General features: G+C 37.7%; 1 protein-coding gene across 2 annotated transcripts in view; it reads left to right on the plus strand.

Annotated features, from left to right (window-relative positions):
- The window catches only part of ZBTB10 (zinc finger and BTB domain containing 10), a 36,753-nt gene that overhangs the window by 15,332 nt on the left and 7,493 nt on the right, over positions 1-13,928 (plus strand). For both annotated transcript variants that reach the window (XM_047842610.1, XM_047842609.1), the window contains exon 3: positions 11,465-11,563. In XM_047842610.1, coding sequence (XP_047698566.1) covers positions 11,465-11,563 — 99 coding nt within the window. The remainder of the gene's footprint in view (positions 1-11,464; positions 11,564-13,928) is intronic.

A 13,928-nucleotide genomic window follows, 5' to 3' on the forward strand; every position in this document is an offset into this window, starting at 1 on the left:
CATAATGTTGAAGCTGGTGTTCAGATGCCTCATTCAGAAAGGTTGTAAGATATTGAGATAAGATGTACCCACAAATATCAGGGATTTTATTTAGGTGGGTTTTTTTTTTAATCTTAAACTAGCATGTTTGTTACTTGACTCACTAATGCAGTTTGCTTCAAATTATTTTTAATATAGGAGGATACTTGAAAATAGAACTCAGGAGGGGTGTCTGTGTGGCTTAGTCAGTTAAGCATCTGACTGGAGCTCAGGTCATGATCTATCTCACAGTTCATGAGTCCTCTATCAGCTCTGTGCTGACAGCTCAAAGCCTGGAGCCTGCTTCAGATTGTGTGTCTCCCTCTGTCTCTCTGCCCCTTCCCCACTTGTGTTCTCTCTCTCAAAAATAAACATTTAAAGAAAATTAAAATAATAAAGTAGAACTCAGGAAAGGTTAGAAACTTCTCTCATTTTTATTTTATTAAGGTTTATGGGATAATTAAAACTATTGGGAAAGACTAAATTCTAGGTAATAGGGAAAAAAGATGTCATTAATGAGTTAGTTCCTCTGCTAATATAAAAATTTCAAATACTTGTCTTGCTGATACACAGCCAGAAAACCAATTTCAGCCAAATGAAGTAGATAAAAATCTAAGATTAGAAATTAAATTGTATGAGTAAAAATAATAACTGAATTATTTAACAGTGTTCACAGAGCAAGTCAAGTGTTAATCCTATTTTTGGTCTTTTGATGCTCTGGGACTATAAGGAACATGGTTTTCTGGATCTAGATTCTTCTGTTATTTCATTCACACTAGCAGGTTGCACCCATTGTAAATACTGCTTTGCTTGTATACACATTTAATTTATGCATGCATATATACCACATTTTGTACAAACATTTTTTGAAATGACTGACAAATCAGCAAAACAATTTAGCAGTAAAGAAATTAAGTGTGCTAGTCAAGGGTGTTAATATGGTTGCCCTAATTAAGCTTTTAATTGGCTCTAAGATACTAAGCCTCTCTCAAAAGGAGGAAACATGCCAGTTCTGGAGGATGACAAACTTTTCTGGTACTGAATTCTGAAAGGAATTTCTCCATTGGGGTTTTATATAGTTGATACCGTGTAGCATAATAACCATTTCCTCTGTAAATGAAGCCGTAGATTATATAACCTGATTTTTATCTTTAATAAAAGCTGATACAATTCTGTATAGATGATTGATTTTTTTAATGTTTTGTTTATTTTTGAGAGAGTGCCAGCAGGGAAGGGGCGGGGAGAGAGAGAGAGAGGGACAGGATCTGTGAGCTCTGCGCTGACAGTAGCAAGCCACCTGAGCCAAAGTCTGACGCTAAACCTACTGAGACACCCAGGTGGCCCTGGATTTTTTTTTAATGTATACAGGATGCAAGGTGATTTTACCTCAGCAAAGAATTTAACAGTTCTTTTAAATAATCTAAACGTTCCTTTCTCTCATCTGAACTTCTCAGGGAAAACAGCTTTACAACATTTGTAAATTTCTATTAATCCTTTACAAATAGAGTTTTAGCTTTAAAATTTCAATTTGCATATTTGCCTTTTGGTTAAAAAGCAAATAATTTTTGAGTATTTAGAAGACAACTTGGAGAACAGAATGTTCAAGCTAAATATCTTTAAGATACTCTAATGGGTCATGTTTGGACTAATGAATTATTCTATTTATATTGAATTCTTCAGAGTTTGCTACTAACCAGTACTTCTGCTTTTCTGTGTTTTGGATGATAATAGGTATATGCATTACCTTCAGTCAGATGTTGCAGAAACTTTAAAAAAAATTTTTCTAATGTTTATTTTTGAGAGAGAGAGAGCACAAGAGGGGGCAGGGCAGAGACAGAGAGGGAGACACTGAATCTGAAACAGGCTTCAGGCTCTGAGCTGTCAGCACAGAGGCCAACATGGGATTTGAACTTACGAATGGTGGGATCATGACCTGAGCTGAAGTTGGATGCTTAACCAGCTGAGCCACCCAGGTGCCCTCAGAATCTTTTTTAATGTTTATTTTTGAGATAGGTTGAGAGCGTACATGCACCTGTGGGTGCGTGTGTGTACATGCAAGCTCGTGCATGCAAGGGAAAGGCAGAGAGAGGGACAGAGGATGTGAAGGAGGCTCTGCATTGACAGCGAAGAGCCTGATATGGGGTTCAGATTCACCAGCCATGAGATCATGACCTGAGATGAAGTCTGACAAACAACTGAGCCACGCAAGTGCCCCAAATGTTGCAGAATCTTAAACTGCTTTCTAAATGATTAACTTTTTACAATTTTGAAAACTGGCCATCACATTTGAGAGTCCTGTTTTGACCATGCCATATAAATTTACTGTATAAACTATTAAATATGTTTAAAAACCATGAAACTTGGCTTTATTTAAGGAGATGTGGGCTTTGGACTAGCTTTTGCCACTTAACTGTAACTGGTTCTGATTGTATCCCACATAATGTCTCTAATGGGAAGAAAGAAACGAAAATTTTGTAATTCTGAAATCTTGAAATCTGTAAAAACTACCCAAAGCTTTTTCTTAATCATTTTGGCAACAAAACTTGATTCTTAGCTGGCAGCAAAACCAGCTATTTATATCTTTTACTCATTTCTTTAAATGTGAATATTCATGTTTCTTTGCAGAAATACTGTTCTGATTATAGGATGCTACCCTTAGACACCACTGGGAGTATTGTAGTTATTACTTTTATAAAATCTGAAAATTGCTGCCTTCTACATCTTACTGTAAGTAAGCATTTCAGATAGATTGATGGATCTAGATTAGTTTTCTTTGTTAGGGGGTCCCAGATGTTCTTTAACTTTGAGGCATCCTTTTGGTTGAATGTGTTATGAAGGATGATCTATAAGTGATAATATCCAGTCACTTTTCTTCAGAAACTGTTACAGTTGGGTGTTAAATGATAGTTTGAAGGCCTGATGATCATTTTAAAAAGTAAATGTCCACCAGTAGTGAATGGATTATAAAATACACTAATCCATAAGAATCTTCCCAATGTTTAATCTTAAAAGGATGATAGTAGATAGCTGTATGGTGGTAGGAATATTCTGCCATCTTTTTTCCCCCTTCTTTTCATCTGTCTAGTGTTCCTTTCCTTTCCTGTCTGCCGTATTTGTCCCAAGAGATGACTGTAGTTAGGATTATTACCAATACGTTAGAAACCCTAAAGAAATAGAAACTGTGTGGCCAGACTAGGTACTGAAGAAGCCTTGTAGATCAGTTACAAAAGCATTTTTGTGAGTTCTGCCTGAGAGTATCAGATTGTCTAAGTGTCAATCCCTGAGAGTTCTATAAAACTGAAACTTTGGTTTCTGACATAGTCTTAATATTTATTCTGGGGTGACCAGAAGGCCTTAAATCTTCATTCAAAGATTTACTCTCCAGAAAAGTTATATTACAACCAAATATTATTTTTCTGAGATACCAGAATAGCTTTCCACATCATAACAGGAAATTTACTAGTAAATTTTTAAAAAATGTTTATTTTGAGAGAGTGAGCAAGCAGGGGAGGGGCAGAGGGAGAATCCCAAGCAGGCTCCAGGCTGTTAGCATAGAGCCTGACGTGGTACTCCCATCTTGTGAGATCATGACCTGACTTGAAATCAAGAGGGCTGCTTAACTGAGCCACTCAGGTGCCCCTGATAATAAAATTTCTATTTAAGTCCCCAAAAAAGTAAGTATCATGTCAGATGACGTTGATGTCAAGATTGAGGATTACCTTACCTGGAACTTGTTCATAGTAGGGTCGCTGTAGGGTAGAAACGTACCCAGTGCGTTGGAACAAATGTTTAAAATAAGTAGGATGAGCAGATGCAATGGGAGGTTCCTAACTGCTCAGAAGAGTTGGAGAAGGCTTCATGGAGAAGGCAATAGTAAGAACAGGGTCTTGTGTAAGACTTTGCCAGAGGAGGGGGAGGGCGTTCAGTGACTACAACATGGCAAGAAATCAGGGTAAATAGGTAAAAGAATAGAAGGAGTGTAGTGGGAAGATCAGGTTGGGTAGGTAGGTTAGTTAGAGCAGATTGTAATTCTCTTTGTTTTACATGGTAAGTTTGTCGATTTGGTTTCAAAAATAGACTGAGGTAGTGAGAGGTTTTTAACTAGAGATTAGGTGTGTTTATATTAGCCTTTAGGAAGAAAAACATTTGGAGTGTGTTGTTCATGGATTGGAGTGGAGCGATCTGGGTAGACCTTTTAAGGACTAGTGAGGGCAGAAATAACAGCCCTAGTTGAGTAGTGCAAAGAAAAAACAGTAGAATTTAATCTAAGTAAAGATGGGGCAGTCACTTGAGTCAGTGGGGGAAAGGAAACTACTATATGTTGAGTCTCTATCCTACTACAGGAACTGTCAAGGGCATTTTATATGATACATTTATAACTTACTACTCTCCACTGAAAAGCAGAAAAAAACCTGATCACAATCAAGAGAAAAAAATTGTACCTGTTTATGAAAAAACAGTTCTGAAACTGTCTTCAGAGAAGAGAAACTTGATGTTGATATATTTATATGAAAGTGGAATATATCTTACTGGGTCTCTTAAGGGTTTTTTGTACAGTTGAGTTAGTGACTTCCAAAACCTTGATTTCTGGGGCACCTGGGTGACTCAGTTGGTTAGGCTTCCGACTTCGGCTCAGGTCATGATCTCACGGTTCATGAATTCAAGCCCTGCTTTGGGCTCTGTGCTCACAGCTTGAAGCCTGGAGCCTGGTTCAGAATCTGTCTCCCTCTCTCTACCCGTCTCCGCCTCATACTTTCTGTCTCTGTCTCTCTCTCAAAAATAAATATTAAAAAAAAAAATAAATCTTGATTTCTGATGTTCTCTATCATTTCATTGATTTCAAGAATATCTGTCTTTTAAGACAGTCTGAGTAAGTTTGTACCTGCTTCATGTTTGGAATTTTGAGACCCAGAAGAAAATTGTTGGGGAAACCTTCCAACTTGGTTTTGTTTATTTAGCATTTACAGGCAAGTGCCATACCACTCCCTTTACCAGATGATTTGGAAGCATTGCCTGCCGTGGTCCAAGAGAAACCTATAACGATAGGCCCCAAGATTAATCACACTTAATGACACCAGATTGATATTACACTTCACAGTTTACTCAGTATTTTCATTTACTGGTGTCACTTTTATTCATTAAAAAAATTTTTTAATGTTTATTTTGAGAGAGACAGAGTGTGAGTGGGGGAAGGGCAGAGAAAGAGGGAGACAGAATCTGAAGCAGACTCTAGGCTCTGAGCTGTCAGCACAGAGCCCGATGTGGGGCTCAAACTCGAACTGTGAGGTCACGATCACGATCTGAGGCGAAGTTGGATGCTTATAAACAACTGAGCCACCCAGGCGCCCCCTGGTGTCGCTTTTCACAGCAACTTTGTGAAGTGGGCAAACATTGCCACTCTTTTTTATGTGAGAAAAATGAAGTTGTGATTGTTATAAAGAGGGAGTAGAGACCAAGATTTTACTTTATTTTACTTTTATTTTTTTAAATATTTATTTTGAGAGAATACTTGCAGGAGTGTGGGGGGAGAGGGGCAGAGAGAGGGAGAGAGTGAATTCCAAGCAGGCTCCTCACTGCCAGTGCAGAGCCCCCACGCACAGGGCTCAGTCTTAATCTCACAACTGCAAGATCATGACCTGAGCTGAAATTGAGTTGGATACTTAAATGGAACTAACTGAACCACCCAGGCACCACACCATTCTTTTTTTTTTTTTTATCTCATTCGCTTTTCTTGTTAATCTGATTTTCTGTTAATCTGATTTTTTAAAAATCCATGAATAAAATGTCATCTTTTTAAACATGCAAAAACATGGTTAGTCAGTTACTTAAAAATAAACCTGAAGAGAAAATTGCCTTCAAAGACAAAAATGTAATACTTACAAAGAACCACAATAGCTGATACCTAGGTACATTTAAGATTTTGGAAATGGTTTTATTAAATAAAGTTACTAAAGCAAATGTTGATTTAGCATGGAGTGTAAAGTTTATTTTTGTTCATTTAGCAAAAAGTATAAAGTATCACTAGGAAACTAAGTTAAAGATGGGTGTACTTCTTCACTCATTTCTAGCATTGCAGATTGTATTTTTTTTTTTTTTTTTTTTTGCCTCGTGTGCAGCAAGTCCATAGGTTTGGAACTTATATATTCTCAGGAGGCAATGTAATATAGGCAATAAATGTAGCACTCTGCCACTAGCCTATCTTAGGTTCCTCATACAGCTGATAATATTTTTACTATTCTTCCATAAATTTGTAGTAAAATTTAAGTGAGATACATAAAGGGACTTACAGACTTGAATGCGTAAAATCTGGTGTTTGGTTTGTGGGGGGGAAGAGGTCTGTAGTTACCTGTTCACTGGAGAAAAAGCAGCTTATAGCCATTTGAATTCAATCATTTAAATTCATTCAGTCGTTTGAATGATAATACATAGTGTACCTATACCTGCTGTAATTCAGAAAGATGGCTATCTTGTGAAACTGTTTTAATAGTTCTTTGAAAAAAGGTCTTTTGTTTACAGAGATATCTTAGCCCTTTTTGCCAAGTTTAAACGAAAAAGATTTCAGTAGGAAGGTGGTGAATGTCCTAAAACCAAATATAGTAGAGTTTATTCTTTAATCCTATAGTTTTGGAGAAAAATGATGACCCAGAGTTACTGCTTTTGCTTGCTAGTGAAACAAAATTCATTTCTGTTTGAAGTGAATGGTTAGCTGCCTCCTATCCCATTCACATCAACTGATTAAAAATGATTTGCTAGGCAGTTTGGCTGGTTTTGAATAAGGTACCAGATGATGTATTGATTCCTGAGTTAAACATGCTTATTGTCAACCTGGGAGAGCTCACCTATTCTAAGAATTTGTGTGTGTTTGTTTGCTTGTTTGTTTTCTTTTTAATGTTTATTTTTGAAAGAGAAACAGTGTGATAGGGGAGGGGCAGAGAGGGAGAGAGACAATCTCCTGAGCCATCCAGGCACCCATGAGAATTTGTTTTTGATATCAAGAACTAAGTATTACCTTTTGAAAGAGATTTGATATTTGTAGCATGGTTATGATTTTGTTTTTGAGAAGAAATATTGTCCACAGAAAGAATATATTTGCCATCTGTTAAGCTTTCAGGTTGAGGTGTTCTGAGCTTAGGGTAAAGATCACAAATTCTAATACTTAAGAGGTAGAGTAGGAGACAGGAAATGTCTATTTTAAGAACTAGCTGAGGAAGCCTTCAACAAATCACTATAGAATGTTACATAAATAGAAACGCCCTGCCTGTATTTACAAACCCACTTTGTAGTGCCCTCTGAACAGGCTGTATTCTTCAGAATAGTGACTTTAAAAAAAAAAAAAGATATTGGGGAAACCTAGTACAGTTGTTTGAATAACAATTTAAATTTACTATTGAAATACATTCAGGTTTTCATAGGAAAACAAAGGCACTAGATTTCAGTTAATTATTTTCAGTTACTGGTTATGTTTTAATGTTACTGTACACCAGAAAACTGAGAAATTGTCATTTAAATGCCATTAATTAAACTAGTAATAGAGGTTGCAGAAGGCAGAATATTCAAACCAACATTTAACAACACTTGTTGAAAAGCATTTTGTCACTCATTATGACAATGCTGGGAAAATAAAACCTAACCAATATCCCGTCTCTCAAGGAACAGGTAAAGGAGTCTGTATCTATTTCCTTTTCCTGCTCTGCATATGAAGTACTTGTTCATTCTCCTGACAGCCAACATTTACTGTAGGCAATAACCTCCTATTTTACTATTCCACCTTATGGAGAATATAAAAGCCAATAGATGAATGCCCTTAAGTACTTGTCTTCAAATTTATCTCTATATGTTGATTATCCTTTCTCTCTCTCTTAAGTACCCAAACATTTGCTTCTGGATTCCAGACTCCTCTTTGCAGTGTTTCCTCAATATTTTTAACTTTTCTCTTTCTTAGTGACCTCTTCATTTCAGCATTCAAAGATGTTTATTACTTTCATCTTTAAAAAAATAAACTCTTGGGGCGCCTGGGTGGCGCAGTCGGTTAAGCGTCCGACTTCAGCCAGGTCACGATCTCGCGGTCCATGAGTTCAAGCCCCGCGTCAGGCTCTGGGCTGATGGCTCAGAGCCTGGAGCCTGTTTCCGATTCTGTGTCTCCCTCTCTCTCTGCCCCTCCCCCATTCATGCTCTGTCTCTCTGTCCCAAAAATAAATAAACGTTGAAAAAAAAAATTAAAAAAAAAATAAAATAAAATAAAAAAATAAACTCTTACTCTATTTCTCACTATTCCCTTTTGCAACCAAATCTCTCAGATTGTATTATATATCATAATTCTTCATTTTCCATCCACAGCACAGGCCACTCTTGCTCTTTCTCCTTGCCCCACTGATAAAACCAGTGTTACTCTAAGATCACTAGTGATGTCCTAGGTGCTCAGTATTTATTGAATGAAAGTAATGCACATTTCAGTCCTTAATCTTGAAGTTTTGGCAGCATTTCAGCATTGTCATGGTGGAGTATTTCTTGAAATACTCTTTTTCCACAGGCGCCTGGGTGGCTTAGTCAGTTAAACGTCCGACTTGGGCTCAGGTGCCCTGTGTCAGGCTCTTTGCTAACAGCTCAGAATGGAGCCTGCTGCTTCACAACTGTCACACAGCTGGGAAGTGGCACAGATGAGATTTGGTCCCAGGCAGTATCTAGAGTTTACCCATTTAACCCCTATTCCTACTCCAAACCTATTATTAAATTACCTCTTTCTTAGGTATGTCAAACTCAGTATCTTCATAACTATGTAAGCCTCCAAAACTGGTCCTCTACCCACCAGAGTTTCCTAACTGCCTTTAGTATAGGCTGGAAATTTCCCTCATTACCTTCAAACCCTGCCTTTTCCATATTCAGTCTGTCACCAAGCACTATTGGTTCTTCCTCCACAAAGTTTCCTTACTTATCTACTTTCCCCCATTTGTTGCTCTCGTCAGTCAAGGCCACTATCAGTTCTTACCTGAATTTCTAAAATAGTTTCCTAGCTAGTCACCTTTTTGCCCTCGTTTAATTAATTCATATAATACCAGGATTTTTTTTTTAAGGTAAATGAAATTAACACCTTGTTTAAAATCCTTCTATTGCTTTTAGACTATAGGCCAGAATCCTGACCATGACCTGCAGGGCTCTATATGACCTATCTGCACCTGCTTGAGAGGATCAATATATACTCTTCTCTCCTTCATTATGCAAATACATAATCCTACTGGCTTCTTAGACCAGACCATAAATGCCAGATCCATTCAGTGATTTGAGGTTTTATAACTATGCACTAGAACCATTACTGGGTGGAATTCCATTGTGTAAGTGTACCACAGTTTCATTTGCCCACCATGGAGTTTTTTGGTTTTTTATTTTTGAATCAAGTATCTGCTTATGTAAAGAGGAAGGATTTCTCTTTTTGTTATTAAAAATTTTTTTTTTTATCTTGAGTGTTGGGAAGCTAGATCAATAAGTACGGGGTGGTATTATCAAAAATGAATCTTGGGGGACACCTGGGTGGCTCAGTCGGTTAAGCGTCCGACTTCAACTCAGGTCACAATCTCGCGGTCCGTGAGTTCGAGCCCCGCATCGGGCTCTGGGCTGATGGCTCAGAGCCTGGAGCCTGCTTCAGATTCTGTTTCCCTCTCTCTCTGCCCCTCCCCCGTTCATGCTCTGTCTCTCCCTGTCTCAAAAATAAATAACTGTTAAAAAAAATGAATCTTGGAAGTAGAGGACAGATTGTCCATAAAAAGTGGCATTTAAAAAATAAAAAAAAATTTTTTTCAATGTTTATTCTTGAGAGAGACAGCATGAGTGGGGGAGGGGCAGAGAGAGAAGGAGACACAGAATGTGAAGCAGGCTCCAGACGCTGAGCTGTCAGCACGGAGCCTGATGCTGGGCTCGAACTCACGGACCGCAAGATCATGACCTGAATGACCTGACCCAAAGTTGAAAGCTTAACCGACAAAGCCACACAGATGTCCCCAGTTTTTTTAAAGTTTATTGAGAGAGATAGAGGCAACATGAGCAGGAGAGGGGCAGAAATGAAAAGAGAGAGAATCCCAAGCAGGTTCTACCTTACACAGGGCTCAAATCCACAAAACTGAGATCATGACCTGAGCTGAAACCGATAGTCAGATGCTCAGCTGACTGAGCCATCCAGGAATGCCAAAAGTGGCATTTTTAATGTTTATTTTTGGGGCTCCTGGGTGGCTCATTGAGCTGAGCATCTGACTTTGGCTCAGGTCATGATTTTGCAATTTGTGAGTTTGAGCCCCACATCTGCTCTGCACTGACAGCTCAAAGCCTGGAGCCTGCTTTGGATATTGTCTCCCTTTCTCTCTGCCCCTCCCCTGCTTGCATTCTGTCCCTCCCTCAAAAATAATAAACATTAAAAGGTTTTTTTGAAGTTTATTTTTGAGAGAGAGCGTGCCTGTGCACACGAGTGGGGGAGGGGCAGAGAGAGAGAGGGAGACAGGATCTGAAGCAAGCTCTGCACTGTGTATGACCTGAGCTGAAGTCGGACACTTAACCAACTGAACCAACCAGGTGCCCAATAAAAGTACCAAGAGGATGCCTTGATTTCAACTTCAGGTCATGATCTCATGGTTCGTTAGTTCCAGCCCTGGGTGAGGCTCTTTGCTGAGGATGTGTAGCCTGCTTAGGATGCTGTCTCCCTCAAAATAACATTAAAAAAAGATAATGAATAGAACTATGAGCATTATATTTTGAAGCAAGGAGACCCAAGAAACTGTTTCAGTAATTCACTAATCCAAGAGAATAATGATGCCTGAATTAAGGCAGTGGTAGAGAAACAGAAGGGATGGAACAGATTTAAAAGAAATTAACAGATTGGAACCAAAAGTATTGGTATCATTAGTATGTCATTTACGCTGCCTTTCCACATCCTTTCCATACATCAAGGTTAATTCTAAGGAATTACCTCTTCTCTGAAGCCTTGCTTTACTATTCTAGCTTTAATTGGTCTTTTTCATTTCTGAATCAATACAGAAACCATGTTTTACACACCTAGTACTTGGTACTAGCAGCAGTAGCAGCTGTCATTGGATGCCAGACACCAAAACTCTAACACTTGACTTGCATTACCTATATGTATCAAATCTGTGATCTAGTTGGAAGCATATGAGGAAACTGAGGTACTTGCTCACATAGCCAGTAGCCTAATTCACCCTGTCTCTAAAGCTTATTCACGTTCAGTACAGTGTACTCACTGTTGAGTGTGCACTTGTTCTTGTGGTTGAAAACCATGTCTTAACGATTTTGTACCTTAATAGCATTAAGCATATAGCAGGTATTTAATACTTACAGATATTTTTCTATTTAGTGTTGCATAAGAAACAATACCAAGAAGGGAGTGGTGTTTTGATGATGGCTATGGTATGGTTGTAAATAACCGATTAAAATATCTCCTTTTCAGACCTGGATGGTGCTCTACTCTCAGGGCCAGATTGTGATAGGAATGTGAATACAAATTTATTGGCTGAAGCCAGCTCCAATCAGGATGGAGGTGATGCTGGTAGGTGGAGTAGGATTTTATTAGTAAGAGTATGTTTAAGAGGATTTAAAGATTTGGCATTGTTTGTGTATATGTTTAAGGACCTACTGCAGTTTCTTTACTGTCTGTCTAATCAGTTTATCTATTTATTTTTAAGTAGGCTCCACACCCAGCCAGGCGCCCCTCAGTTTCTTCCCTTAAAGGAGAGTAGCTATGTTTCTGATAATGCTTTGGAAGCCTGGTGAACACAAATAGATGGGTGTTTCTTATTCTTTGTGGGAGGCATTTATTTAGAGATTTTAGAATTCTTAAATATCAGAATAATTAAGTTAATAGAGATGGTGGTTTCCTGCTAGTATATACATGGAATGAGAATGGTAATTATCCAAATGGCTAGTTAATGTATTTTAATTAGCTTTGATATAAAATAATAGTATGATTAGTGATGGCAATACAAAATGTTAATTCTGAATAGTAATATTTCTATCATTTGAACTTTGGGAGAAGTAAAGGCAAAGAATCCATGAATATTCCAGAGAATAACGTGAGTCTAAGTAAATTAGGAGAGGGAAAAGCTTTCTTAACAGAATGCCAAGCTAATAAATACAGAATGATAGAATTGAAAAATAACCCACAGGAAACAATTCAAGATCATCCATAGATGTTAAGCCACTGTTGATGGGCTTATCCATAATGACTGGGCAAAAGACTGTTGTAATAGCATATTCACATGGTCTCCGTGTTATCCCATAGATTATTTCAGTTACAAAAAAAAGATTTCTTTACAATAAAAAAACAAATAACCTGCCTCTTGCCATAATGCAGTAGCAGGTGCACAACATCACCTATGCCAAAATGTTTAACTCAAATCTGATCATGAGGGAGATATCAGACAAGCCTACAGAAATCTAGCTACTCTGGGTTTTTTAAATGTTAATGCCATGAAAGACCAGCAGAAGAACCACTAGACTCCAGGAGACCAACCAAAAGGCATTATCAGTCTTGATAACATCAGGGTTCTAAAATGAGTAAAGGGGCATTTGGGGAACAGTTGGAAATTTGAATATGTAGTATGGGTTAAATGGTAGTTGGGCAATTTTAAATTTCTTGGATGTGATAAAGGTACTGTGGTTATGTTTGAAAAAGCTCTAGAAGATACATGCTATATTGAGGGGTGAAGTGAATTTCTACACATAAACATTTTCAATGGGGGATGGTCCATATAATCTTTTCAAAAAAAGTAAACCCTTGATTTAAAGCCGTTTCTCTTAGGGGTCATTTTGATCCATGTGCTTTTTATGACTGAGATCAGCCTTTGTCTTAGGATTTGAGTTCAGAAAAACGCTGCTTTCTTCTTAGTTTGCCATTATGGAAAAATGTACCCTGAAGGATATTATTAAACAGTGAGCACAGTTTTGAAGTAGATCTTTAATTACCTTAATGATCTTCCAGTGTATTGAATTATAAAGGCAATACCTTTGTCAAACTGCTCATATACTTCCTATAAATAGTAATTTCTACTGTTATAAGAATTGGGACAGGTGAAAGAAGTTTGGGTTGAGGTTTTCTTAATTTGAATTTTGTATTCTAGATATGGTGTCTCTTGTCTGTTATCCTGGATGTTTATCAGGTCTTTAGATTACCTAGAGAAATACAGAATTTCGAGTATTAAAAAGTTTTAATTTTTTAAAGTTAAGTATTTTGAGGAAGTAAAAAATAGTACGTGTGTGTTAGCATTCACTAGATACATTTATTCAATAAATAGTTGAAGGGTATATGCTTTGGACATTAGCAATAGAAAGGTGAGTAAAACAGGGAAGTTCTTGCTCTCAGCTTTTTTGTACTGATTTCATCAAGAACTACAAGTCAAAGCTCAGGCTTTATGTAGAAGTGTAAAACTGAAAATTGATAGATTTGTGTTCCCAGGCTACCACCCCCATCCCAGTCTCCACCCCCCCCCCCACACACACACATGTACACGCATGATGTCTCACTTTAGGATTCTGAAAACTTACCCTTGAACAGAAGTACATTATAGTTTAATTACCTAATTGTCAATTCAGAAGTCTTTCCTGACATTAAAAAGGTATAAAGGTATTCCAAGTATAAAACAATTTACATTAATAGAAATGAATTTTTTTTTAAGTTTATTTATTTTGAGAGAGAGGGGCAGAGAATCCCAAGCAGGCTTGTGCTGTCATTATTGAGCCTGATAATGGGGCTCAAACCCAAGAAAGGAGAGATTGTGACCTGAGCTGAAATCAAGAGTTGGATGGCTCAACCAACTCAGCCTCCCCTGTGCCCTGATAATAGTGAAATTTTAAACACCTTAGAGACCTTTTGCATTGTTGGTTAGTGATACTTCCACTGAAGAAGAAATATTAAG

This window comes from Prionailurus viverrinus, chromosome F2 (genome assembly GCF_022837055.1).
Source record: "Prionailurus viverrinus isolate Anna chromosome F2, UM_Priviv_1.0, whole genome shotgun sequence".
Lineage (NCBI taxonomy): Eukaryota > Metazoa > Chordata > Mammalia > Carnivora > Felidae > Prionailurus > Prionailurus viverrinus.